Source organism: Coffea arabica, chromosome 3e (genome assembly GCF_036785885.1).
Source record: "Coffea arabica cultivar ET-39 chromosome 3e, Coffea Arabica ET-39 HiFi, whole genome shotgun sequence".
Taxonomy (NCBI): Eukaryota; Viridiplantae; Streptophyta; class Magnoliopsida; order Gentianales; family Rubiaceae; genus Coffea; species Coffea arabica.
The window spans coordinates 4784652-4810728 of record NC_092315.1 but is presented as its reverse complement, the minus strand read 5'-3'; the positions used below and the strand labels follow the sequence as shown (position 1 = coordinate 4810728).

The following is a 26077-nucleotide window of genomic DNA, read 5'->3' as shown; positions in this document are numbered from 1 at the left end:
ATATCCTACCTAGAAACTTTGAAAATTTTCCCCATGAAAGCCAAGGGTAGGTTTTTGGTGTTGCAATGGCATTCCACCTGGATCAATTTCCTTCTTTCAGAAGTCAGTTTTTTCGGTGTTATATAGGTTCACATGATCCCAACTTAAAAGGGATCATCGGATCACCCTTTTAATCTTTTGTCTCCCATTGGCATCCATAAATAATATATCGGTGCTGCTTCATGAGAATCATGAGTTGAAGTTCATGAGCTGGCCGACTAGCCCACTGTCCAGCATATATATATATATGTCTATCTTGAGCATGAAACATCAAGATGCATAAGAATTCTACGTCTTATTTATAAGAACAAGAAGATGCATAATAAGATTACAATGCCCATCTCTAAATCCAGCACGTGTTTATCTACATAAAACAGTTAATGAGTCTGAGCATTCAACTCAAATATCAAGCAGATTGTCGGAGATGGGAGAATGGGGCAAAAGCGCATCTTTTTTGGACCTCCAATTCTCCCTTGATAGCCAAAAAAAGGAACTATGTTTGACAATAATTAAAATTTGGTTTTCTTCCAATGAATATCTGTCTTGATTTTCAAACATTATTAGAACATTTTTTACATTCAAAACTTCTACGAAACTAATGATCCAAGCAGATAAGCAATTAAGCTTCCTGGCTGTGTATAACAACCAATGATATAGATACTTTAAAACTAAAAAAATAAAGGAAAACGGCATTAATATTTGCGAATGGTGTCCTAGCTGGTGAATATATTCTTTGGTCTAATTCAGCAGGTTGCATGGTTGTAACTAAACATCTTGACGTGAGCTGCAATGTTATTGCATGACAGTTTAGCACGAACTTGAGAGAAAAGCTGAAAAGACATATTATAATCAAAGCATTCTTTAAGTTGAGGTGCATGCAAACAAAAACATTTGTGGATCTTGGGGGAGAATTGATGTTGGTCAGAGTCAATGTTTTGGGCTGCTTTCGTTTCAACACCGCACGTTTTGCGGCTTGTACGTCTGTGCTTACCTAGTTTTGACTTCTTTTTTTTTTTTTTTATATATAATCAAATATCAATTATCTACAATTACACATATTCCTATTCCTACGTTCTTAGGAAGGGGATAGACTCGACTGAGTCATTGAGAATCGAAGGAGACTAAATCATCTCTAAATTAGACGGATTCCTTTTGGCACCCGCTGAATGTGAAAAATGTCACATATAAGTCACAATTGATGGAAGACAAAAATTCGACTTATTCGATTATGTGATCTTTGTCTAACATTTTGTTGTCTCGCTTTTTTTTTTGTTAAGAAAAAATGTTTGGATAAATTCGGACTCAATTACCACCATAGGTCAGATCATATTTTTGGGATCATAAGTCGCTTACAGAAAAAAAAAAAAAAAAAAGGTTACTTGTGTTTTATTAAGGTTACACATAATTTTCCTTTGCGAGGAGTTTCTTTTGGTAATACAGACGGAATGGAAAGAAATATATAATTCAATTTGCATCTACGATATATGTCATTGCGTCATAATGTTGTTGGAAAGGCTCAAGGTACTGAACACATTTTCCCATTCAAAAAAAATGTACTTAGAAAATTGGGTTCTACTTATCAGAGATTTTCTTGAAGAACTTCATTTATACTTAACAAAGAATTTCTTGACAAAAATCATGAGAACTTCATTTATAATTAGCAATTTTAGATGAAACTCGTAATACTTAGTGCTGGATATAAAACTAAACGGTATTGTATAATGGATCTACTTTTCTTCATTCTTGTGTTTAACTTTGAACTAGAAAATAAATCTGAAGGTTTAAAGTTCGTTGATGATTTTTACTGGTGAACTTTTGAGGCATAAAATATAAGCACAACCTGTTTATTTTCTAAGAACAACCCAGATATGATATATAAACGGTCATAATTGATCAATATTACATAAGAAAAATCTTTACATAATTGCAGTTGAATAAGATCAGATTAAAAACCAAAGTAAACTCCGGAGACTTCAGAAAGGAAGTTTAATTGAGTATTTATATAAATATATATTTCAAAGTAAACCCTTCTTAGTGCTCACCACATAAAAAAGAAAAACAAAGAGAAAAGTAATTACTGTAAGTTTATGAGCTTTATAGGAATTTTTTTTTTTTAATAGCACGGGAAGGATGGAGTTTGAGAAATGGGAAGGGAGAAGGGAGATTAAAATTAACCCAAGACGTCTAAGTTTTGAAATCTTAGCCTTAGCCATTAGACTAAGGCCTCCTCTATAGCTTTATAGGAACTTAACAATTAAGAAAATAATCTGGTAATTGGAATGTTGATCTTTTTTATTTGACTTCATCTGAATGGTTTTAAAGATGAATGGTCAGCTAAAAACTTTTGACGGTTTTGATAATTGATCGTTCAACGATGTTAATATAAAATAAAGTACATGACATTTACCTCAAACTTGAGCCTAACTAATTATGTATGCCATTAATTAATGAGAGAGAGCATAAGTAAGTCAAATTTGATAGCTAGAATTGCCAAGAACATAATTAAGTTAAACTAATCTTCCTCAAATTTTTGACGAAAGTTTATAATTAAGCACAACTTGGTATCCTCCAATATGACGAGAGGGATTAATTCCATGTTTTAGCCAAAATTAATAAGCAAGCTAAGCAAAGAATATAAACAATTACCATCACTTACACATAATATGTGCTAATTAATCAAGCATATCCCGGTCGCTAATGTCATTCATTAATTTGTCCGACTTGCCATCTTCTCATTCTCTTTTTTTTTTGGGGCTAACAAACAAACTAAGCACCACTTGATATCCCTTCAATATTTTTTGCCAACTATACTTGGGGTACAAAATAAATGTAATTCTCTCTCTCTCTTTTGTCTTTTTTTTTTTGGATCATCAAACAAATGTAGTTTTCATAATTTTTTCTTTTTTAGCAAGAAAATGAGATTGAAGCTTTCTTTTTTTGAATTCTCGCAGAGAAGGGTCGGAGAATTTAAGAAGCAGGGAAAGAGAAGGGAAAAATGAGACCAAAGTTGATGAACATAATGATTAATAAAACACAAATAAGAAAACTACCAAAAACATAGATCGCTAAGGACAATTGCTGCCGACGTAGTATGGTGTCAATTCATCACTAAGTCATAGTTTTGGTTTTTACTTTCAAAAAATATCAGCAAGAAAGCGACATCTTCAATTGGGATACCGTAACATAATGGAATACTAATGAAAGTGTTTTACAGGCAAATAATGAAAGTGATTTAGTGCAAACGTAGCTACTTGTTGACTAATGAGCAGCTGCATTGATGCTTCTTTAGTGGAAAGCAGGAGGAAGATTTTTCCTACAGAAAAAGATTGTGTCATGACCTAAAAGTAAAAAATGGTAGAAGCCGTCAGCTGTCATTCACTAGAGAGAGACCATGAAAAAAAAAAAAATTAAATAAATATTGGCACTGGTGTAAGCACCTTAGACCTAAGAATTAAAATGAATAATAAAAAAAATCTTGGACCTAAGAATACTTATGAAACTGAGATGACTGAGTCAACAGTATATTCAGTCGGAATTTCGACTAAATATATGTGGATTAGTCAATGACAATGAAAGCACCTTGTTGGGGACTTCTTTTTGATTGGTATGATGGAATCCAAGGAGAGGATTACAATTTGGATAATCAGCTGCGTTAACAAAAGTGATTAGGAAAAAACTATCACAAGTATGGTCAACTATTTCTTCTTTTTTTTTTCTTAATTTTTGAAATTTGAAATTTTTTTTTTTTTTTTTTTATGATAAGGTTATGGAAGGAACCTTCGAGGTAGAAGTATTACAAACAAATTACAGCTCAACAATATTGCTAGTTAACCCGCAAATGATGACTTGAATATTAGCATAGAGGGAGTAGTTAAAAAAGCTCGCACATGGTCAAGTTTGAATTCAATACTAATCTCTCAATAAACTATTTTTAGTAGTTACGGGGTGATTCTTTTTTTTTTTTAAGGGTAATTCTTAGAGAAATTAGCTAATGTAGCATCAATCATATATTAAAAGTTTCAAAATGGCAATTTGTTTCCTAAACTTGCATAATCCTGGTAGAGTATTAGCAAACACAAAGTGCATAACAACATATTATTAGGACCAATAAAATCGGGCCCAAGACAAAAAATCGAAGAGTTGTCATGTAATTAGAGCACGTTTTCATTTGTTTTCCATTAATTGAAAAATTACCTGGAGGGAAGTTGAAGTTGATGTAAGACTTATCATTAATTAGAAAGTTCACTTTGAATGTACTATCTGAGTTTTGAGTGAGTCATTTATGGTGTTCGCCAAGTAGAATCGGTAAATGCTCTTATTCGTGTACTCGTTTTTATTAAAGTGTTTGAATTTATGTATTAGTACAAATTGGGGTAAGGTCGGATTGGATGGTAAGGTGAAAGGGATCGTAAGTATAAAATTCTGAATTCAGAACCTCCTACTTATCAAATAATAATAATAAGCAACTAATGGCCAATCTATAATGTCACAAAAACGTAGACCCTCTTTGGTAATCTGCTCAATAATAAACCTTGTAAACTCTTTTCCCTGATTAAGCAGCTGGGTTAACCTAGATTATCTGAAATTGGTAAAAGCCTTCCTTGTAAATGTGTTTGAATTTTCTCAACTCGTGTGGAGACCATGTCGAACGAGCCACGAGCATGACTGCATGAGAACTTACTAGGAACAGCAGACAAATGTATTTCATGAAAGGACGTCATTAGCATGGCATCATTCTCTTCTAGCCACAAAAAAGAAAAGCAATAAAAATTTGAACATGCAAAATCGAAGAGAATGAAGAGCAAGAAAGATCAAGCCCAGAAGACTAGAGTTGGTTTCCAAATCTACTGACTTGGTAATTGTTGTACACAATTAGCGCAGCTGGTTCAACTTCTCTCATTTATGTCCGGGCTAGGACTACTTCCAACTTATGACTACTGCCAACTACTATATTGAAGACATTTTAAACTCTGGCACTGTGCACGATAAGCTAACTGATTTGGAAGCGGCATCTCTTTGAAATTTCAAAGAGTTTTGTACTCCGTACAACCAAATGATGAGGCTTGATATAACTCCTTGAAGTGACTAATTTAAATTGGCATTTGGTGAGGAGTTAAATGACCCAAGTATGACAATTATGATTAAACTTCTATGTAGTGACAGTGTCCATGCTATTATTATTGGATGCATGATAATTTATCTGAATTTGAAATCCAAAATTTGTCTGTGTGTCATGCAACTAACGATAATAGTGTATAGACTATTAGTGTATATAAGATTAATTTTAACGATTAGGCGTGTTGATCGGTAAAATAGTTCTTCGACGCAAATGTTGATTGACTTTTAGGATTGACGTACGAAGGTTGTCTTTATAACAAGTACTATGTAAAAGATGGACTTCTTCAGAAAATGGTTCTAGTCAAAACTAATCCTCCAATATTTCTGTTCTTGGCAGTTAAAACTACTGAAAATCCCAATCAAACTCTGGTAGTTGATAAAGACACTTGATCCACTGATTATTTAGTCAATTATGGACAACGAAACACTCCCATTCTCCACTTAATTTTTGCATTCGGTGCAATGATAATGCATCATTATCTTTTCCTTTTCATGGCATTATCTGTTACTAAATGTCTGAGCTAACCATGGCCTCTTACGCTTCAAGTAGTTGAAACAGAAACATGCAGAGGACTGGTTCAGAACAAGTTTGAAAATGTAAAAGGAGAATGGTGGTGACTCAAGAGGCCAGCATTGCAATTTTCTGGAAGACAACAACGTTTCTGATGACTGCTTCTCCTACTGAAGTATCATAACGTCTCTTTAACAACTGCAACTTTCAAGCATTATCTTAAGAGAAACAGCTAATCTCTTCTGGAAAACACCTAATCTACATTCAATAATTTTAGCATTAAAGTGTCCACACTCACCTTGTTTCCTAGGTAGTTGCTACATTTATTGTAACAATACCTGTTTTCAAGTCATCAAGATCAACAAAATTTGGCATACATGGCAGCCATAAGTCGCGATTCCGTTTTCCTTTAAGCATGATCAAATCAACTAGCAATATGGATCACAGTGCATAGAAAAATTCCAGTATCAAATTAAAAGCAGCAGCAAATCTCAAAGATGATTGGACAACTTTAGTTTAAACAAGCACAGCTTTTTATTATTCCTCTCATACTGTTACATGGTTTATGGAAACACTAAGATTATACATCTGGCTGAGTTGACAGAAAAACTCCACTTCAGCCATCACCTACTGAGACAATTAGTATTTAGTAATTAAGCAAATAATATTAGTACAATTCATACGTTTAACTTAGCTAAGGGTGATACTATGGAATCAAACTACTTCATGCTACGATTAAATTACAAAATCTCGGTAACCAATTAGCTATCTCAAATTCAGATCATGATCATCTTCGGCATCAACATCTGCATCATTTGAGAACCTAATTTTCTTTCCATCTCTTTGTCCTGTTCTTCCCTTCTTTGGTTTTCCGCTGAAAGAAGAATTTCAATTTCACTTTGCCATAGATATAAAAAGGTTGGAAGATAACAAAAACGATAACCGCCTCATTTAACATTCAGCATTTGGTGAGATAAACCAACGAAATGATTATAAAGCTTTCAAAGCTGTCCTGACACCAAACGAATAGAAAGGTCTCTAAACATGTACAGGAACAAAAAGTAAACTTACGGCCCATTAATGGCTTTGCCTCCACCCTTGGGCCGAACTTGACCAATATCTGATTTCCCATCTGTGTCCAATGATAATAAAGCACATAACTGGACTACGTGAGTGACTATGAATGATAACACACTCAACATCATAGGAGGCAATTACCTTCTTGCCCAGTTCCAAGCTCTTCTGTCTGAACAAAGACAAAGACAAAGAGCATATTAGTCTCAGAACAATTGTCCTACTTAATTAAAATCCCAAGTAACATGGCATTCAATGTCTTAATTTGATAAGACAAGCAATATTACCATGGTAAACACAAAAAACTTAGAGAAGGAAACTAGCAATAGATAGGAGGTATACATGATGTAAAACTCTACCTCTAGTATAAAGACATGAAGGTTATAGCACTCCAAGTCCAAGACATGTTTGAAGCTATGATGATTTTCATCTCCAGAGAGGGGCTTGAAGAAACAGTTTCATAGCACTATTGAAGTTAAATACTTGAGCACAAATTTCAGTAGAAAGCTAAGTTTTCTTGTTCTACACTAAGGCTCTCAGACTTTCCTCCTTGCCAAAATCACGATTACAAATCACTTCAAATTGCAAAAACCTTAAAAAAAAAAAGAACCCTTCTTCTTCTAAATTTGCAAGCATGCAATTATAAAGTAAAAGGAGGAGCTTGGCAGCACAAAACTCTTACAGGAAATTAGCCATGAAGAAAATATCCCAGATGCATAAAGAGAAATATCATCAAACACAAAGTTAGCTAATCAGATAATTAAGAAGAAACCTGCTGGTAGATGCTACATCATACAGATTAGCCAAAAAAGTCTCAAATATTACCTGAAGCTAGAGCATATTCCTAATCTTAGTGCTTATGCAAATCAAGACATGCTCTCAGATGTATAACTAGATAACAAAATTGAGACACCTAACCTCAAAAATCGAACCCTAGAACTCAGAGAGTCAGATTCGAATGAAACAATTAAAGAGTGCTATACACCTATATATACACAGCAAAAGCCACGTAAATGTGCAGAAAACATTCATGTGGTGATCACTTCTCCATTCTAGAATAAGTTACCAAGACAGTGAAGTAGGAATTTTACAGCATACTTCAATATTGAACTATCTCACATACCGCAGGTGAAGTCACAGAGGACAATGAAAACACCCTATCTTCAGGCTGAAACTTTTTGCTTCTCTTAAGGCTGTGACACAATACACAAAGAGGTTACATCAAAAGCACCAGCAATGAACCTAAAATGTCAACAGTAAGCAGTCCTTTCAAAAGATGCAAAAAGAATTAGAAAAAAAAAAAGATTCGGCAGATGTATAAATACTAAACAACAGGTCTATCCACACCACTTGAAGTAACAAGAATACAAACATGTGTAAATTGGGTGGGCAGGTCGGGAAGAGGTGCTAGCGGAGAGGAAAATAAGCACTGATCAAACGAAAAGTGAAGACTGCATAGAAAGTTGCATACTTTGCTGTGTTTTTCGATGCTGAAAGGAACCCATCGAAACCTTTGAAGGCATTACCAAAATTGCTTGTTTCTTGCAAATAACTCGTCTCTAACTCATAAACCTACAAGAATCATTCTCCACAACCTTAAACTCTTAAAATACCAGAAATTTTACATCAAAAAGCAACCCGCATTACAAGCAAGCAGCCCTCATAAAAGCAAAACAATCAAACCCCGTCACCTATACATAGTCACTCCCCAGTATGCAAACACATATACAGAAGTGCACAAAGTTTCAGCACAGCTGCCTCAGAATAAACAACAGAGAATGTCTAAAAACAGAGCTCAGATGCAAAACGTAACCTGTGTAATTCTTACTTTTGCTCATCATATTCAATGCTTGGTTAATGCTGCTAATTACCAGGTACTTATATAAAAATTCTTACTCTTTACTTCCGTTCTCAAGGATTTAAAACAAAAAGAACTGAGGGTCCGCATAGCCTGCTGTACAAGGGGTTCTGTTTCTGTCTTACAACACGGATTCAATTCTCACTGCCTACGTATCCTTACAAATCTTCCTTCCCTTTCCAATCCTTCTAAAAGGATGTAAGAACAAAAATAACCAAAAGTGGCTTTACTTACTATCTTATTTTCACAGGCAATCAGTCTTACAGTACTTTCAGCAGGTATAATTTCTATTCTATACATCCAAAAATAAATAAATAGGTAAATGAAAGAACAAATTTTGACAGTAAAACAAGCCCTGAACGGATAACATATGAACAATGACTTGAAGATGTAAACACCACATCAAATTTACCTGCTTTTCAACATTTCGGAGCTCTTCTTGAAGCTTTTCTCTCGTACTCAGTAGAGAAGTGAGCATGGCCTTAGGGTTATGGGAACCTCTATGCCCTAAATTATGGGGAAAATCATCAAATCCAATTCTTTAACAAAAACCGAATTAATTAAAAGGGAATAAAACACTTGTATTTAGGTTCAAGAAGTAATATCCTTTTATGCATAAGATTGAGTGGCCAATAAAATTGAAGTGAAGAGTGCAATTAGGGATTGCAAGAAAAATGAGCAGCAATAATCACCTTGAAATTCCATTTTGGCGCATAAACCACTCTTCAGTTGGGAATAGATAACGGTAATTTGAATATGGAGGGACGTTGAGCCGAATCGAGGAGGGAGTTTTCCGGCTTATCCTTTTAATTATTATGCCTCATTTACTCCACAACTTATTGTTCTCTTCAGTGCGTGGCATTGGGTTGTTTCCCCTAATTTAGACTTTCCTCTACGAAATTTGAAAGTTTTCGTTTTTTGCCCCCCAAAAATTTTAAATTGGAGGGCATATACACTGTGCAGACAAGTCAAACTTAATCCAGTAGTTTGCAAACTTACTCGGTCAAAACTCGAGGTCGAGTTCAAACTCGCTTTAACCAAATTCAAGCTCGAGTTTGAGTAGTTCGAGCTATTTGACAAGTCAAGTTTGAGATTAATATGTGAAGTTTAAAATTGCGTCAAGTTTAATCAAACTCAATCAACCTTCACACACATATATATATATTGAAATTTTTTTATTTATTAGTATGAAATGTTTATTTTGTCAATTGGTTAATGTTATATAAAATATAAATTTACATTTATTAAACTCGATTAGGTTTGATGAGCACACACTCAAGCTTGAGCTCTAGCTTAAGTAATGCAAAATAAAATCGAATTTGAGTTCGAGTTCGAATAGTGCACTACTCGAATTCGACTCGATTCAATTACACCTTAATATACACCAAGTTAGAAGTTGATATAGATCATGCCATAGTCGAAGATGACTAGGCTTCTTTCAAGGAAAAAAAAAGATGATTAATTAGGTTCAATAGAAGCTTGGTTAGGATTAGTTTGACGGCTAATCAAATCAAGCTCAAAAAACATTGCCTTGTTTTGAATTAATTGGAAAATCTCCAAAATCATCAATAGATTTCTTAGTGAACATTTAAAATTTTGATAAATATAGAACTTTTATTTCAGTAAAATTTCATTGAGCCTTATAGACACCAAAATAAAAAAATCAAGGGAAGAATATTTAACACATAATATATATATATATATATATATATATATATATATATATATATGGAAGAAGAGGAGATTATTATTAATTACTGAAATTTGAAACGCATCCAACTATGATACATTGACAAGGGCATAAAATTATGCATGGAATTGCCTCTACAAAAATCAAGACCCTCAGAAATATCTTTTCACGTTTTTAAATGCAATAGAAAAACCACCCGATGTGTTACGCGCAACATTTGGTGAATAAGAAACAACCAGGGCAAATACTAATTAGTCTCACAAAGAACTATAAATTAAAGGCAATGACTATGACTGTAAACAAATTAAACAGCACGTGAGCGCTTGTGAGTCTGGCTCGATCAAATCTCAACTCGAATTCGATCAATATCGAACTCGAGTCAAGTTCGAGCACAAAAAAATGCAGTTCATTCACTTGCGAGTCGCTCAATTATATATATAATATATATTATTTTTTATTTTAATAGTAAAATTACATATATATATTTTTAATATTTTATTATTTGTTAAGATCAATTACTATTTTATTCATTTTTTCAAAATAAAAATAATTATTTTTTATTTTTTAAGCTCGAATAGGCTCGACATCGAGCTTGTCGAGTTGGAATTCGAATTTGAACTTGATAAAATTGAGCCAAGACTCAACTCAATTATGTCAAAGGTGGACTCTATTTGACCCGTTTGCTGCCCTAACAATGACGTCCAACAACGGAACATAGGGGCGTGAAACTAATTTTAGTAAGAGGAGGGACAACCCGTGGCTTTTTAGGAGAAAAGTCACAATTTATTCTTCAGGACATGCACGTCACTATAAAACAATTATACTTATACCAAATCACTCGTCCTATTCAGTCACTAGAGGTTTCCACATTCCACGGTAAAACATTGGATGTGCAAACCACTATAAAATAAGTAAACAACATAATACCATAGCAAATCTCCCCTCCAATCGTTAGAGGTTTCCAAAGTAAAATATTGGATGAGAGTTGTTGCTTGGTGAAACTCTACCATTTAACTCAGAAAAAATGATAGATATGCCATGCAAGTTTTGGAGCTAGCTTTCCAACACGCAGAACTACAATATATATGAACAGGGTTAATTCCACTTTGTCCCTCCAAACTTTGGATAATTACCCACTTCAGTCCCTAAACTTTAAAATGGGACACTTAAGTCCCTAAATTTATAAATACCTCCCACTTAAGGAAAATTGTTAACAAATCTTGAATGCTGTTGGTGGTCGAAGTGTCCCATTTTATAAGGATTTAGGGATTTAAGTGTCCCATTTTATAAGTTTAGGGACTTAAGTGGGAGGTATTTATAAGTTTAGAGATTTAAGTATCCCATTTTGAAGTTTAGGGATTGAAGTGGATAATCGTCCAAAGTTTGGGGGGACAAAGTGGAATTAACCCATATGAACATCATTTGTATAATTCCTTATCTTTATGCATTTTTTTTCAGACGTCTGCGGAACGCTGAAATTGAAAGAGAAAAACCCCCCCGTGACGACTCAAATGAAGGGGGTGAGAGTTTAATTCTTCTCCATTGACTGGATTTTAAAGTAGTGTATCTTCATCTTTACATGACGACATTAATTGCAAACCATTATATGCAGCAAAAACGGCTTCTTAATACTAGCTAATTCTTGTGAAATATATGTGTTGTCACTTAGATAATATAAATTGCTCTTTCCCTTCGGCAACATGCATTGAATTCAAAACTTGTAATTCTAGACTAGAGATGCAAAAAACGATCGACTATATTGAATGGACACAAGAGATGAAGTAGCCATATACTTACTATTCAGATAATCTTGTGGCATTTGTCTGAATTTCGACCAAGTGATCGTATTGAATGGACACCACTTTCATGTTCAATGTGCTCAACATTACTACCATTTATTTGTGTTGAACCACGTCATCTATATGATATTGATTTCACTTTGGAGTCACTTAATTACAGGGCTAATCCTCCCGTTGTCTTTTGTACTGTCTCCTTTGCTTATGTTTTTATTACAAGAAAGCAAGAGAAGAAGAGGCCTTCGTAGTCTTTTGCATTGCCTCATTTGCTCGTGTTTTTGCAAGAAAGCAACAGAAGAAGAGGCTTTTGTAGTTTTGAACCGACCAGCGTCCAAAAACAACTGCAATAAAACACCCGCTATGAGGGGTGCAAGCGATGAAACACTCCAAGAACCGTATAAATACAAAGTGATTGAAGATCCGTGAATGAGACCTAGCATGCGAATCAGCAAACTTGAGATTTATGCTAAGTCATTATGGACTTGAGTTTCTTGAATAGGATAGTCGTTCAGATCGCTTGAATTTAGTGGGCATCTCAAACTTCATTACTTAATATAAGCCACGTAACAAATTCAAAGACAAATTCAGGAACTCAAAACTATCTATTTATTGTAGGGTATTAATTTCCCAACTAACTTTTGAAGGTTTTAGAAGAAATTTTGCAAAAAGAATTGCAACATGTTCCCATCCATCCAAGCTTCGAGTCATACAAATCCCTGAGGTCATTTTTAACTTGATTTAGTTTTGGTTTCAACTTCCTCTTCTAATTCGTGCATTGATAGATTTAGTTTTGAGTTCAACTTCCTCTTCTAATTCGTGCACGAGTAAATTTGATCTTTAAATTCATCCATTGTTGATTTAATCTCTAATACCATACCATCTGGGAGTACTCCGTTTGGATTAGCAGTTTTTGGGGGTGTTTTTGAAAAATTTTGCTGTAGCAGAGTTTTTAGATTATATTTTGGGATATTTAAGAGTAGAAGAGTTTCTATAATATATTTTGAGATATTTTTTAAAATTTTAAAAAAATTTAAACTAATTTTTAGATTACCTTTTAGAGTACTTTTTAAAAATTTTATTGTATTTAAAAAACTAATTTTTGAAAAACGCTCCCATCCAAAACAGTATGTTACTAAACACAAAAATAATTACCAACTTCATATCAAGTATAACTTTAATTTGTTCCACGTACAACTAAATACGATTTTTGGTCAAAGTTTAATGGTTTGTATCGTTGGTGGAATGCATAAGATCTTATTTCTTTTCAGGTACTAATATATATAGTATAAAATTGTGTTATGTGAGTCATGTGGATCATAAAGCATCTTGACTTCAATTGACATCTATTCATAAATGATAAAGAATAGGAGGAAACACATTACTAGAATTAATTGACAAATACCATAAGGCTAGGCTATTTAAAAACAGCTCCAGCATTTGTCTAGTGCAACAGAAGCAATAAACAAATGATTCAACGGTAGCGTTTTCTTTTACTGTTTACTGGACGCATGTTAAGATGGAGTTCAGTTTTCATATTTTGAAAAGCTAATTTGAACTCCCACTGTCCAATTTTCATATTGATGGGATCATATTACTTCTATCCTAATTTCTTCTCCTACCCTATCCTGTGTTCACATGCAAGGATGTTGGGCACAATTGTCGTACTACTCCAAAAGGTTAGCTTCTCCTTTTCTAAATCTACACGGCAGTTTTTTAATTTGTTTTTCATATTCTTATTTCAATTTCAATTTTTGCAGATTTTGATGAGCACAAGTGAGGTTTCATTGCATCATCTGAATGCTAGATGCTGTTATGCATTTGTTGAAATATACGAGAAAACTTTACTCCTTCTATGGTGGCTATATGAGCTATTTTTAGTAGACTTTTTGAAGTATTAGTGTCCTATTTATGAGACATTGTAGTTATATTCAATTTTTGATTATTTTTGAAGTTTGGGATTTATTTATTTATTTTGGATTTGAAGTTTGGAATCTGTTCATATTACACTGTTAAATTGATCTTTGGCATCATATAATTTCTTGAAATTTTGTAGAAAAATATATAATACATATTAGTGAAAATTTTTAAATTAACCATTTTGATGTGTAATGGAATAATTAATTGGTTTTAGAATATAAGAGAAAATCTAGTAAGGTTAACTCATTGGCAAGGAGAAGAAATTAAGGAGGGGATAATATAGTTTCATCAAAATAAAAATATAATAGTGGGAGTGCAAATAATAAATGAGGAGCACAAATAACATTACCCTTTTGAAAAAATAATATTAATTAAAAAAGTATAGAAATGTAACATAGTTAATAATTGTCAGTGTGCAAATTCATAAGATAAGTTAAGTGTGATTTAGGTATATTAATGGTCACCGTTTAAAAAACCTATTGTCAGCATGGTAGGCACTTGAACTATCATAGTAATTGGTTTCCTTTCTTGGGAGTTTTGCTTCTGAATGCTTCTGGCATTTTTGCAAGTAATACGTCTTCATCTCACCAAGAAAGGAAAGAAACGGCAAAGGGTATGGCAGTTAGATCCTGTGATGACTTGTTTTTGAGTGTTGTTTTCACTTTGAATAAAAAACTCCAAAAATTTTGTTAAAAGCATATTTTGGAGCACATATTTATATACACAATTGATTAAATTAAAGTATTCACCTACATTTGTTGTCTCGTTACCTTTAGTAAATTTTTTATTTAAAAGTGTTATTTTTAGTTCCGTCAAAAAATGTGTTATTTTTAGAAGAGTTTTTAAAATGGAACTGTTTTTCAAATATAATAAAAATTTTTAAAAAAATACTCTAAAAGGTAATTTAAAAATTAGTTTAAAATTTTTAAAAATTTTTAAAAATTTTTAAAAATATCTCAAAATATATTCTAGAAACTCTTTTACTCTTAAATATCTCAAAATATTTTCTGAAAATATCTCAAAATATGATTTAAAAACTCTGCTACAGCAAAATTTTTCAAAAACACTCCAAAAAACAGCTAATCCAAACGGAGATGTTTTTTGGAAAGTGCTATATTTGAATTTCTAATTTTTTATAGGATTTCTTAAAATGTGATATATGTGATAAAGAATGTGATTAAAACATGGGTTAAATAATTATTTTTTAAAAAAGAAAAACTTGTTAATTAGGGGTTTAATCGATAACTTTTCTAAAATATTTTTTAATAATAATAAAAAAGGTTGTTCAAGAGCCTCAATCAATTAGAAAGAGTTGTGAAAGAAAGGTAGACGGACAAAAGAAAGGGTAATTTGGACTTTCTATGCAATTAGATGAGAATTAATGTAAGGGAAAATCGTCCAAAACGTCTCTCACATTTTGTAAAATAACTTTTTTCGTCCCTCACTTTTAAAAGTGTAATTTTATGTTCCTTACATATTCACATCGGTCAAATTTAGTCCCTAACTAGGTTTCCGACCATTTTTTGGCCGGAATCCATCACGTACAAGGCACGTGATCATTTTTGAAGGGTAAATTTGTCAAATTATATTTTACAGATCTGATCTATAGTCCTCCACATTTTATAAAATAAATTTTTTTGTCCCTCACATTTTATAAAATGACTTTTTTCATCCCTCACATTTCACAAAATGAATTTCTCCATCTCTCACATTTCAAAAAATGAATTTTTCATTTCTCACTAATTATGTGTGTGAATACATTTTTTTAAAACATATGTATATGTCTATTTGATTTTGCTTAATAATAATAGCATAAACACATATATGTAATTGGGCCCAACTTATGGGCTATCTTCTCTTTTTGTATGGATTATGACTAATATTTACCAATAGAACCTTAATTTACATATTCTTATTGTATTTTGACCGAAAATAGTTTTATTGGCCAACTTGACAATGAATATAAGATTTTTTACTAACTAATACCAGATGAAGGTATAATATATGGTATTCGTATTGTTAAATGAAATCAAATAGACACATACATATATTTATGCTATTCGTATTATTAAGCAAAATCAAATAGACATATACACGTGTTTTAAACAAAATGTATTCGCGCGCGCGCGCCCACACACACACACACACACATATATATATATATTAGGATTTCCCTCACACACATAATTAGTGAGGGATGAAAATATTCATTTTTTGAAATGTGAGGGATGGAGAAATTCATTTTGTGAAGTATGAGAGATGAAAAAATAATTTTATAAAATGTAAAGGACGAAAAAATTTATTTTATAAAATGTGGAGAACTATAGATTAGATTATGTAAAATATAATTTGACAAATTTACCCTTAAAAAATGATCACGTGCCTTGCACGTGATGGATTCCGGCCAAAAAATGATCGGAAACCTAGTTAGGGACTAAATTTGACCGATGTAAATATGTAAGGGATATAAAATTACACTTTTAAAAGTGAGGGACGAAAAAAGTTATTTTACAAAATGTGAAAGACGTTTTGAACGATTTTCCCTTAACGTAAATAGCTGTTGTTTCCAGTGTCTGGGAAAAAAAATCCAAATTATACTTCCAAAAATCGAATAAAAGTCAAATCCCGTTTCGAAACGATTAAAATGTATGAATTGACTTATCTATTTAGTAATTTGAAAAGAAATTCACCACTTGTATGCATCATATTCATTCTCTAAGAAAAAACAATTCTTGGGTGGGTACTTTTTATTCTCTTTTTCTTCACAATACATGTAACTCTCACTTATTCTCTGGTCTGAAGCTACACAAATCCATCAGCGCATCTGCTCATCATCTTCTCTCTTCGGTAGCCATGTCTTTCAGCAGAGCCACGTCTTTCAGCAGGGGGGTAAGATCTCAATTTAGCTGATTTTCAGTTTTTTTTTGTTTCTTCTAACTTTTTATTCTACTGATCTTGTGTTCCGATTTGTTGCATGGATCAAATTCTTATGTTTATCTGATGTATAAAGTATTGCAGCTAAAGGTTTAATCTTTTTTTGATTTAATAGTTGGGCTTCCTTTGTTTTTTTTTTTTTTTTTCCTTTTAAAGAAGAAATTGGGTCTGAGTATCTAGATTGGAACTTTTGAGCTTTGGTTTTGTGTGCTACTTAGTGGGTTTTTGCTAATTATTGAGTGAAGTAAATTCCTCCAAGATCTTTTTACCAAAAAAAAAAATCCTCCAAGGTCTCGGTTATTTGTGTTTATAGAGAAGAATATTTTTTTTATTGTATTTCTGTGCTTTATTCATCTGAGTGATGGCTTTAGAGTTTTCTGTGTGATGAATCTCTTGATCTTGGAAGTTTTTGATCTGATGTGTCTGTATGTGGGTGTGGTCAATATGTGAATATGCCATGTACCATGTATTATAGAAGCTCAGTTTTGATGGTACTCGTTATTAGTATTCATGAGGATTTATTGACTGGAATTCTTCTGTGATTTTGTATCATATGTTTTAGTTTGTGATTGAAGACATTGGCATGTTATTGGGGATGAAATGATCCCTCCATGTATGTGGAATTCCTGGAGCTGGGCCTTTAAGCCGAAGTTGTTGGAGAAAGATCACTAATCTAGTACATTTTATATGATTTTTGCTGTTTCTGGTTTCAAGGTTTCAATGTTTGGGATCCTAAAACTCAGTATGAGTTTCCTTGGTTAGTGCTATAGGGTCTTGAGAATATCTGGGCAATAATCTCTTTACTGTTGTTTTTGCTGTAGTTTATACTCTTCCAGTGGAAGGATAACTAACTCCATATGAATTGGGAACTTTCTGGAATTTTCAAACTGTTATCTTGATGAGTGCTTCAATCTGTAAGCGTTAACTTCTCACAAAAATGAAGTATCCAAAACAGTGTCAACATTTTTGGTTTTTCAGCTCTGTTGCGTGCTTTGTGAAGATGGAGATTACTTAAAGAAGCATTACCTTTGATTTCCCTTATTATTGCCTCTGTAATTTGCTACAACTTCTTGAGTTTTGTGTGGTGAAAGGATGAATCCTGCAAAAGGATGCAGCTGTTGGTTTTCCATTTGTGTTCACAAAATTACGTCCTAATGCTTGGGTTTCCAATTTACTTAAGTCTCATTTCTTCTTGGAGCAAAAACATGATTCTTATTTTACAATTTCAGCCCAATGCATCATCTGGCATGGGTGTTGCTGAACATTGCAAAAGCACATACCTCGAATTGCAGAGGAAAAAGGTGCACCGCTATGTGATTTTCAAGATTGATGAGATGAAAAAAGAAGTGGTGGTTGAAAAAACTGGGAGCCCATCTGAGAGCTATGAAGATTTCACTGCATCTCTACCTGAGAATGATTGCCGATATGCAGTATACGACTTTGATTATGTTACTGCTGAGAACTGTCAAAAGAGCAAGATCTTTTTCATTGCATGGTCAGTTTTAACTTATATGTGGTGTGTTCATTTTTTCTCGTCTGAAAGTTCTGTTGTTCATGTTGCCTTTAAAGAACGCTGAATCAAGAAACACCAGTCAGTTGATAATTTTAACATTAGCTCCATAAGAGTTCTCATCTTTCCGTCCTGTCCTTGCATTGATGATTTATGTTCTGTTTCTGCTTTTATGTAGCCCTGAAAAGTTGTGACACTGGATAAGGAATTGTCCACGCCTAAGCAATAAATAGAAGATGCTGACTTGTATTCTGCTGTCTGCTATCTGCTTTCACATAAAGATTTGTCAGATAGTGGATAATGAATTATTGACATCTAGGCTGCATGTTGATCAAGAATCTCTCTCTCTATCTCTCTCTCTCTTGCGGTGATGAACAGACTCTCACACTTAATAAACATTCTGTATTCGTTTATCATTTTGTCGTCGTTGACATCATCTGCAAATTCTATGTACTCTAATACTTTACTTGCTCTGTGTTTAGAACTGAGAGTATTGCTCCACACTGCTTCTGGATTCTAATTAGTGTTTCTGATTGGACCAATCATTTTTCTTGGACTGGATTGAGTCCTGCCTTAGTAGGAGAAAAGTCTTCTAATTGTCAAAGCTGTTTCTTATTTTTTTTCTTAAGCTGCAGCTATTATGCTGTAGAATGATTATTAGAGGCTTTTGAAGTTTGCTCATGAGTAGCTATTTCTTATTTCTTTTTCATGCTGCAACTAATATGCTGATGAATGATAAATAGAGCTTTTTAAGTTTGTTCATATGTGTTCTCTACATGTGCTACGTTAGAAACTTAGCATACACCATCTAGTTACTAGAGAACACGATATGGTGATTGACTTTTGTTTTCCAGGTCTCCATCTGTGTCCAGGATCCGTCCGAAAATGTTGTATGCCACATCTAAGGATAGGTTCCGAAGGGAGCTGCAGGGTATCCATTATGAGATCCAGGCCACTGATCCTACTGAAATGGAGCTTGATGTTCTCAGAGAACGAGCAAATTAAACCACACCCTTTCTATTTCTCAAGGGCTTCTTTCTACCTCTGGGAAAATTACTCATGTCATTTTAACTGTAAGACGGGTTGGGCTTTAATCATTAATGTTGTGCAGAACCTGTTTCTGACAACATATAGGCTCATCATAAATAATCGTTTCCCTGGGAAGGCTGATTAGGAGCTCTTGCATATTGTATCCCAACCTATGGGGATTATTGGGGTTCCTCATTTTCATGATGCTTCTCAGATGGAAGATGGGTATGGTTACTGATTATATAATATTACTAGCATTACTTTGTATTTTATGAACGGCGTTGGCTTGTTTAATTCTTTGTCGGGTGGTTCCTGGAAATTTACTTCACAAATGAAAATTGTGTGTTTTGATTTCACCGCAGTTTTGTATACAAAGCAATTGGGCTACTTCCAGTGGTTAAGAGCTAGCCTTGCATTATAACAGGCGTTGGTTTAACAATATATGCAGAACCACTGAAAGTCAAGTGGCTAATACAAGTTTTTTCCATCTTCAACACAGAGTACTGATTGCCTTTAAATGGGACCCAACCTTATCCACCCTTGTCTTATTTACCAAACAAAAGAGAGACTTCTTGATTCTGACATACGAGGAAGAAATGACTATGCAAATAAGATATAAGCAGGCCAGATGCTGAACAGCATATTTCAATTTGCAAGACTATACGCTTGATAACAGAGAGAAATGACAGGGCCTGGTGTTGATCTTGCTCTTGGAACCATTCGTGATATACCAATTGGAGAAGTCAAGTTCTTATCTGGAGTCAGTAGCCAAGTTAAAGATGTGCAAGCAGAGCTCAAGCAAATGCAGTGTTTCCTAGAGGACCATGATAGGATAAAATATGAAAAGCAAAGCGTCCAAAATTTCGTTAAAGAAATCAAGAAGCTTTCTTATCGGATTGAGGATGTTGTGGAAACAAATGCAGCTGAGGTTATACTGAAAAGAAGAAAAATGGGAATTAAGGACTTTCTCAATCGAGTAGCTTGCTCATCCTGTGAATGCTATAGTATCCATGAAGTTGGAACAGAGATTAATGATATCAAAACAGACGTAGTAAATCTGATATCAAGAATGGCAACTTAAGGCATCAAAGCAAATATGATATCACGAATGGAAACCTATGGCATCAAAGCAGTGTTGGAGAGGGGGGAATCTAGTTCTGGTGGGAAAAGTGAGAGCAAAAAATGGTTGAGAAAAACTTGTGCTCATGGAGTGGAGGAACGTTTTATCGGGATGGAAGAGGAGATAAGTGCATTGGTATCAATGTTGCTTGATGATAATAGGAAATTCGGAGTTGTTTCAATTTGTGGAATGGCCCGATTGGGTGCATAATTCGCGGTCACAGTTAGCGGTCGTGTCGTGGTCGCGGTTGTTCTATATTTATTGCAGCATATCGGTTGAATATCAGGTAATATACACGTTATAGCACATAAAAATTTTCAAAACAACGCGGCAGTACCATACATACTACTTGCTTTAATTTGTAGGAGTAATATTCTTTGATATGGATGACAATGGGGTGGACTTGGAGCGGGGAGCCATATACCTCCCCTTGCCCGGCATTGCCCCGCCCCCTGGCCCCATCGCTCCCCTTGCACGTTGTGGCATCCGTCCCAATTGCCATCGAAGAACTAGTCAACAAAGTGCAGCTGAAGATTTAAAGCTCGTGTAACATGTAACTCTTCCCAAAAAAAAAAAAAAAAATCAACTTTGTGATATCGATTGTTCCGCACTCAAGAAAACAATTAACGGCAGAAAATGTAGTCAATCTAGCTTTGGAAACCCTTCGGGAATTATAAGTTCAAGAATTGAGATTCTTATCAGGAGTTGGCAGAGAAGTGAAGGAAGTTCAATCCCTGCTGCAGCGGATGCAGTGTTTCCTGGAGGACGTGGATAAAAGGAAACATGAAGAGTCCAGCGTCCGTAATTATGTAAAACAGATCAGGGATCTGGCCTATCGGATTGAAAATGTTGTCGAGACTTATGCTGCTAAAGTTGCATCGAAAAGGGAAAGGAAGGACATCTGCAGCATGCTCAAAAGATTTGCTTGTATGCTGAGAGAATCCACAAGCCTTCACAAGGTTGGTTCCCAGATTGCAGATATCAAAACAGAGATCAGCAACCTCACAGCGAGCATGGAATCTTTTGGCATAAAAGCTGCAATGGATAATGAGAGTTCAGATGCAAGAAATGAAAGAAGAAAATGGTTGAGGCAAAGGTACGCCCACGAGGTTGAGGAAGACTTTGTTGGGATGAAAAAGGACATCAATCAACTGGTATCGCTAATGCTTGATCATGCCAAGAGGGATGCTCGAGTCGTTTCAATATATGGGATGGGTGGCTTAGGAAAGACAGCTCTTGCCCGAAAAATCTACCACCACCGGGAACGCAGTTTCAAAGGCTTTGCTTGGGTTTGTATATCCGAGGGTTTGTATAACCCAAGTTTGCAAACCCATGAACGTACTTCAAGATATCCTGAAGCAGCTTGCTCCAGAAAAGAAGGACGAGATTTCTCGAATGGGAGAGAGGGAAGTTGTGGAGGAGCTTTACAAGGTGCAGAAAGTGAAAAGTTGTCTAGTTGTTGTTGATGACATATGGAGGGTGGATGATTGGAATAGCCTTAGACCTGCCTTCCCAATTGCTGAGGCAAGCCTCAGCAAGATTTTGCTCACAACTCGCAAAGAAAATGTAGCCAAGGTTGGCATCCTGTATCCACTTGGATTTCTAAATAAAGAGGAGAGTTGGGAATTGCTCCAGAAGAAGGCATTCTGCAGAAGAGATCCTGGAGGTTAGCCTATACCAGAAATTCCGGTTACTAGATAAGTTTTGAAATATCTGCATGGTACTATTTCAGATGTTAATGTTTTGATTGGCAAAATTTCCTCTGGGTATCAGAAAAGCTTTAGTTTTTTTGGAGGTCTGGATAAATTTCAATGCTTCAAGGCTTGTAGAACTAGGTAACGATACGTTAGTGAATGAGAATTGTCAGTTCATTAGCATTAATTTAGGCACTTTGATGCAGGTCATTTCTACACTAAGTAGTAATTCTGTCAACCACAAATCTGCCACTAGATAAAATACCTGTACAGTGGCAACAATTTGCTGCATTGTGGACTTCCCATCACGAAAACATTTCGCATTTAGCGATTCAATTAAATTAATTAATCTTTTAAACAACCTATTTTCAGACTCAAGAATTGAACCAAAGCTCGTGGAAGACTTGGGAAGAGAAATGGTGGCCAAATGTGGAGACGAACCTTTAGCAATCTCTGTCATTGGAGGCATTTTGCGTGAAAAGAATTGCTTAGATGGTTGGAAGAAGGTGCACAAAGTCATTGATTCGTACTTAAGGAGGAGCGAAAGCAGTGAAGGAGATCAAGCAATAGTGCAAGTATTGACCTTAAGTTATGATGACTTGCCTTATCATTTGAAACCATGCTTTCTTTATATGAGCCATTATCCAGAAGATAAAATGATACAAGCAGAAGAATTGTGTTTGTGTTGGATGGCAGAAGGCATAGTTTCATCAAGGGATCAAGGAAAAGAAGAAACACTGATGGATGTAGCAGAACGCTACTTCAATGAACTGGCGAGCAGATCTTTAGTGCAGGTGCAAGCGGATGAACAGTTTGCAGGATCAATGCAATTTTGCCGCCTACATGACCTTATGCGAGAGCTGTATCTGGCAAAGAGTGAAGAAGAAGAGTTCTTCCAGATGGAAAACCACATTCACAGAGGCCTCATTCTTTCAATTCTAATAATTACAAGGATCATTCATTTGATTATAATGTCATACAAGAATCTGCTCAACAACTTCGATCCCTTTTGTTATTCAGCTCAGGGTAGATGATCTTTTGTTGCCAAGTGAGTTGATGAAACTAAAGCTTCTTAGAGTTCTTTACCTTTCAGGTGTCCGTTTCAATAAACTACCTCAACGTTTTGGTAGCTTGATCCATTTGAGGTTTCTATGCATAAAAGACTGTGGAGTGAAGGAGTTGCCATCATCCATCTGCGACTTGCCATTCTTACGGACCCTTGATCTTAGAGATGATATAACCAATGAGGGTGACTGTGCATTACCCAATGCTTTGTGGAAATTGAAGCAATTGAGACACCTTTATCTTAATCGGAAGTATCATGCAGTAGGAGGAGAAAAATTGACATTGCATGGCCTGGATAAGTTGGAGACATTGGAAGGAATTGCATGTGAACACATGGAAATTTCAGATCTTTATAAGCTGAAAAATCTGCGATACCTCTATCATGCAAAAGTTAATGGAAACGAGAGCATCTCCAAGATGATCAACTACATTGAGGCTGCTAAAGACTTACGTGTCCATCTAAGTTCAGACGCAGGTTTTGTTCTTCTCAAAAAGCTTTTGATGAATTGCAACATTTATGAGTTAAGTATACATGCATCTAGTGCTCTGTGCGGCAAATTACCCAAGCAAGCATCTCATTTGTGTCCAAGTCTCCAATCTTTGACCTTGTCAGGCTGCGAAATTGGGGATGATCCAATGGAAGCTCTGGAGAGGCTTCCCAATCTAAGAATATTGAAGCTGGGAATGCTGTCCTTTGTTGGAAAAAACATGGTTTGTCATGCCAGTGGCTTCCCTCAACTCAGGCATCTTTTCATTGACAATATGCCTGCCTTAGAAAACTGGACGGTGGAAGGAGGATCCATGCCACATCTTTCTACTCTAACCATTTGGGATTGCAACAAGTTGTTGAGTTGGATAACTTCTAGAGCTAAAGAATCCTCTACTTAACAATGGATTAATCTTTGTAACATGTTGATCAAAACCCAAAAATTCACTTTCTGAATCCTTGGTTGTACTAAAGAATAGTTTATCAAAGTCCAGATTCTACTCTTATCATATGATTGTGAATGAAAATTTAGATATTTGGGATAAGACTCCAGATGTTACATTGAAGCATTTATGCTGTACAATGAACTTGGCTTTAGTTTCCAAACCGGGCAATAAGAATATACGTACAATTTGCAGGCAGAAGTCCATAGATGTTATCCTCGTCTGGCACTTTAGGAGACGCAAATTATTAAAAGAACAAAAAAAAAACAATACTATAAAATGATTTTTACAAAAAAAGAGAGAAAAAAGGCATATTTACTGCTGCAATATTAGGATTGGTAAAAACAATTGGGTGACGGGTATTGGGAATTTTATTCAGTACTATTACTTGATTTTTGTAGATCTTTTTTTTTTTTTTTCAAAGAGAAAATTAGTTTTAACCCGAGATGACTAGAAAGTTTGAAAACATTTTGTATTGCCATAAATATTCTCATAAGCTAAGACATATAGGTTATGTTCCAATTAGTTTTTAATGAATACATTGATTCCTTTATTGATCCCTCAAAACCTAAATCAATTCCAAAACTTGGCCCTGATGCTTTTTATAGATGAAATAACTAGGCACACCATATTTGGTCCCACGATATGTTAGTTTTCTAGATGTATTGTAATTGTTTATAGAAAAAAAATTTAAAAAAAAACCACATTTGCATACATATATATATATATATATATGTATTTGATAAATAAAATTTTGAGTTAACGTAACATTTTTCTAGAGGCAGTGTTCCGTCCTTATCAATGAAGTTGACATGTATTGTAACTTGATAATATTTGATTTTAACAATTACAATGAATATGTATGAATATGATTGGGACAAATGATGGTGAGGATCACTCCAATTTAATTTTATATGATAAAATTTTTTAAATATTATTTTACTTGTATCAAAAATAAATTTACTAATTAACTTTTATTTTTTAATAATTAATTTATCTTATATATGTCATATTACAAAAAATATTATAATAATTATTTCAGATAATTACTTGAAATAATCTCCTATCCAAATACAGCATCAATTGGCAGTGATTCAACGTGTAACTCCGCATCCTACAGTAAAAGTACACAATAATGAATTATACAATTTACAGTAGTGCTTTGACAACGAATGTACAATTATTTTGGTGGTGACTGGGGGCTTATCTTGATCTTTTGTGCAATCCTCATAGGCCAGTAATAATGCAATCAGTCTCGGCTATATTCATCTTCATGTTGTCCCCACACAGCCCACAAAAAAGGGATAATTTCGAAAACCTCCTCTAAGGTTTTTAATAATTTCATCTAGTTAGATTTTGAAAATTACACATACCTCCCTTCAGTTATTATTTTGGAAACAAAATTTTATTCAATGGTCATATTTTTGAATAAAAATTGCACATACCTCCCTTCAAATTAACATTTTGGAAACAAAGAATTATTCAGTGGTCAAAATTTTGAATGAATAATCCAAAATACTCTCGTGAAATTGTGAAGTTTATTTTACTTTTCTATAAAATTCTTAAAAAGTTTGAAACCTATATAATTTCATAAACCCAGTTTCGACCCTGATTATTACTATTTTAAACCTTACATAATCCCACATTCCAAATCAATAGCACTATCTCCGTGACTAGCATCATTATTAGTCCCTAAATTTCAAAACCTCAATCTAAAAAAAATCAGCACCATTAAACTAAAAAAAATTTCATCAAATGCATTAATATAACATCCGATTCTTCAAATATTGAA

At 34.2% G+C, this 26077-nt stretch overlaps 5 protein-coding genes across 5 annotated transcripts; 4 read left to right on the top strand and 1 right to left on the bottom strand.

The window, feature by feature from the left end:
* Positions 1-6178: 6178 nt before the first annotated feature.
* Positions 6179-9449, bottom strand: LOC113734288 (chromatin modification-related protein eaf6). The gene is made up of 7 exons (XM_027260771.2): positions 9293-9449; positions 9013-9107; positions 8214-8314; positions 7866-7935; positions 6887-6914; positions 6740-6800; positions 6179-6542 (listed from the first exon to the last, which is right to left on the bottom strand). The coding sequence occupies exons 1-7, from the start codon at positions 9303-9305 to the stop codon at positions 6434-6436; spliced, it is 477 nt and encodes a 158-aa protein (XP_027116572.2). The 5' UTR covers positions 9306-9449; the 3' UTR covers positions 6179-6433.
* Positions 9450-16648: 7199 nt separating this feature from the next.
* On the top strand, positions 16649-19832 carry LOC113734287 (actin-depolymerizing factor). Its single transcript, XM_027260770.2, has 3 exons — positions 16649-16892; positions 18167-18432; positions 19302-19832. Exons 1-3 carry the CDS (start codon positions 16701-16703, stop codon positions 19450-19452), a joined length of 609 nt encoding a protein of 202 aa, XP_027116571.2. The 5' UTR covers positions 16649-16700; the 3' UTR covers positions 19453-19832.
* Positions 19833-19969: 137 nt separating this feature from the next.
* LOC140038916 (probable disease resistance protein At1g58390) lies at positions 19970-24387 on the top strand. Its single transcript, XM_072084516.1, has 2 exons — positions 19970-22262; positions 22663-24387. The coding sequence occupies exons 1-2, from the start codon at positions 21929-21931 to the stop codon at positions 23322-23324; spliced, it is 996 nt and encodes a 331-aa protein (XP_071940617.1). The 5' UTR covers positions 19970-21928; the 3' UTR covers positions 23325-24387.
* LOC140038776 (putative disease resistance protein At1g50180) lies at positions 20159-20557 on the top strand. Its single transcript, XM_072084049.1, has one exon. It carries the CDS (start codon positions 20159-20161, stop codon positions 20555-20557), a length of 399 nt encoding a protein of 132 aa, XP_071940150.1.
* LOC113734285 (probable disease resistance protein RXW24L) lies at positions 23347-24243 on the top strand. Its single transcript, XM_072084047.1, has one exon. It carries the CDS (start codon positions 23347-23349, stop codon positions 24241-24243), a length of 897 nt encoding a protein of 298 aa, XP_071940148.1.
* Positions 24388-26077: the final 1690 nt, after the last annotated feature.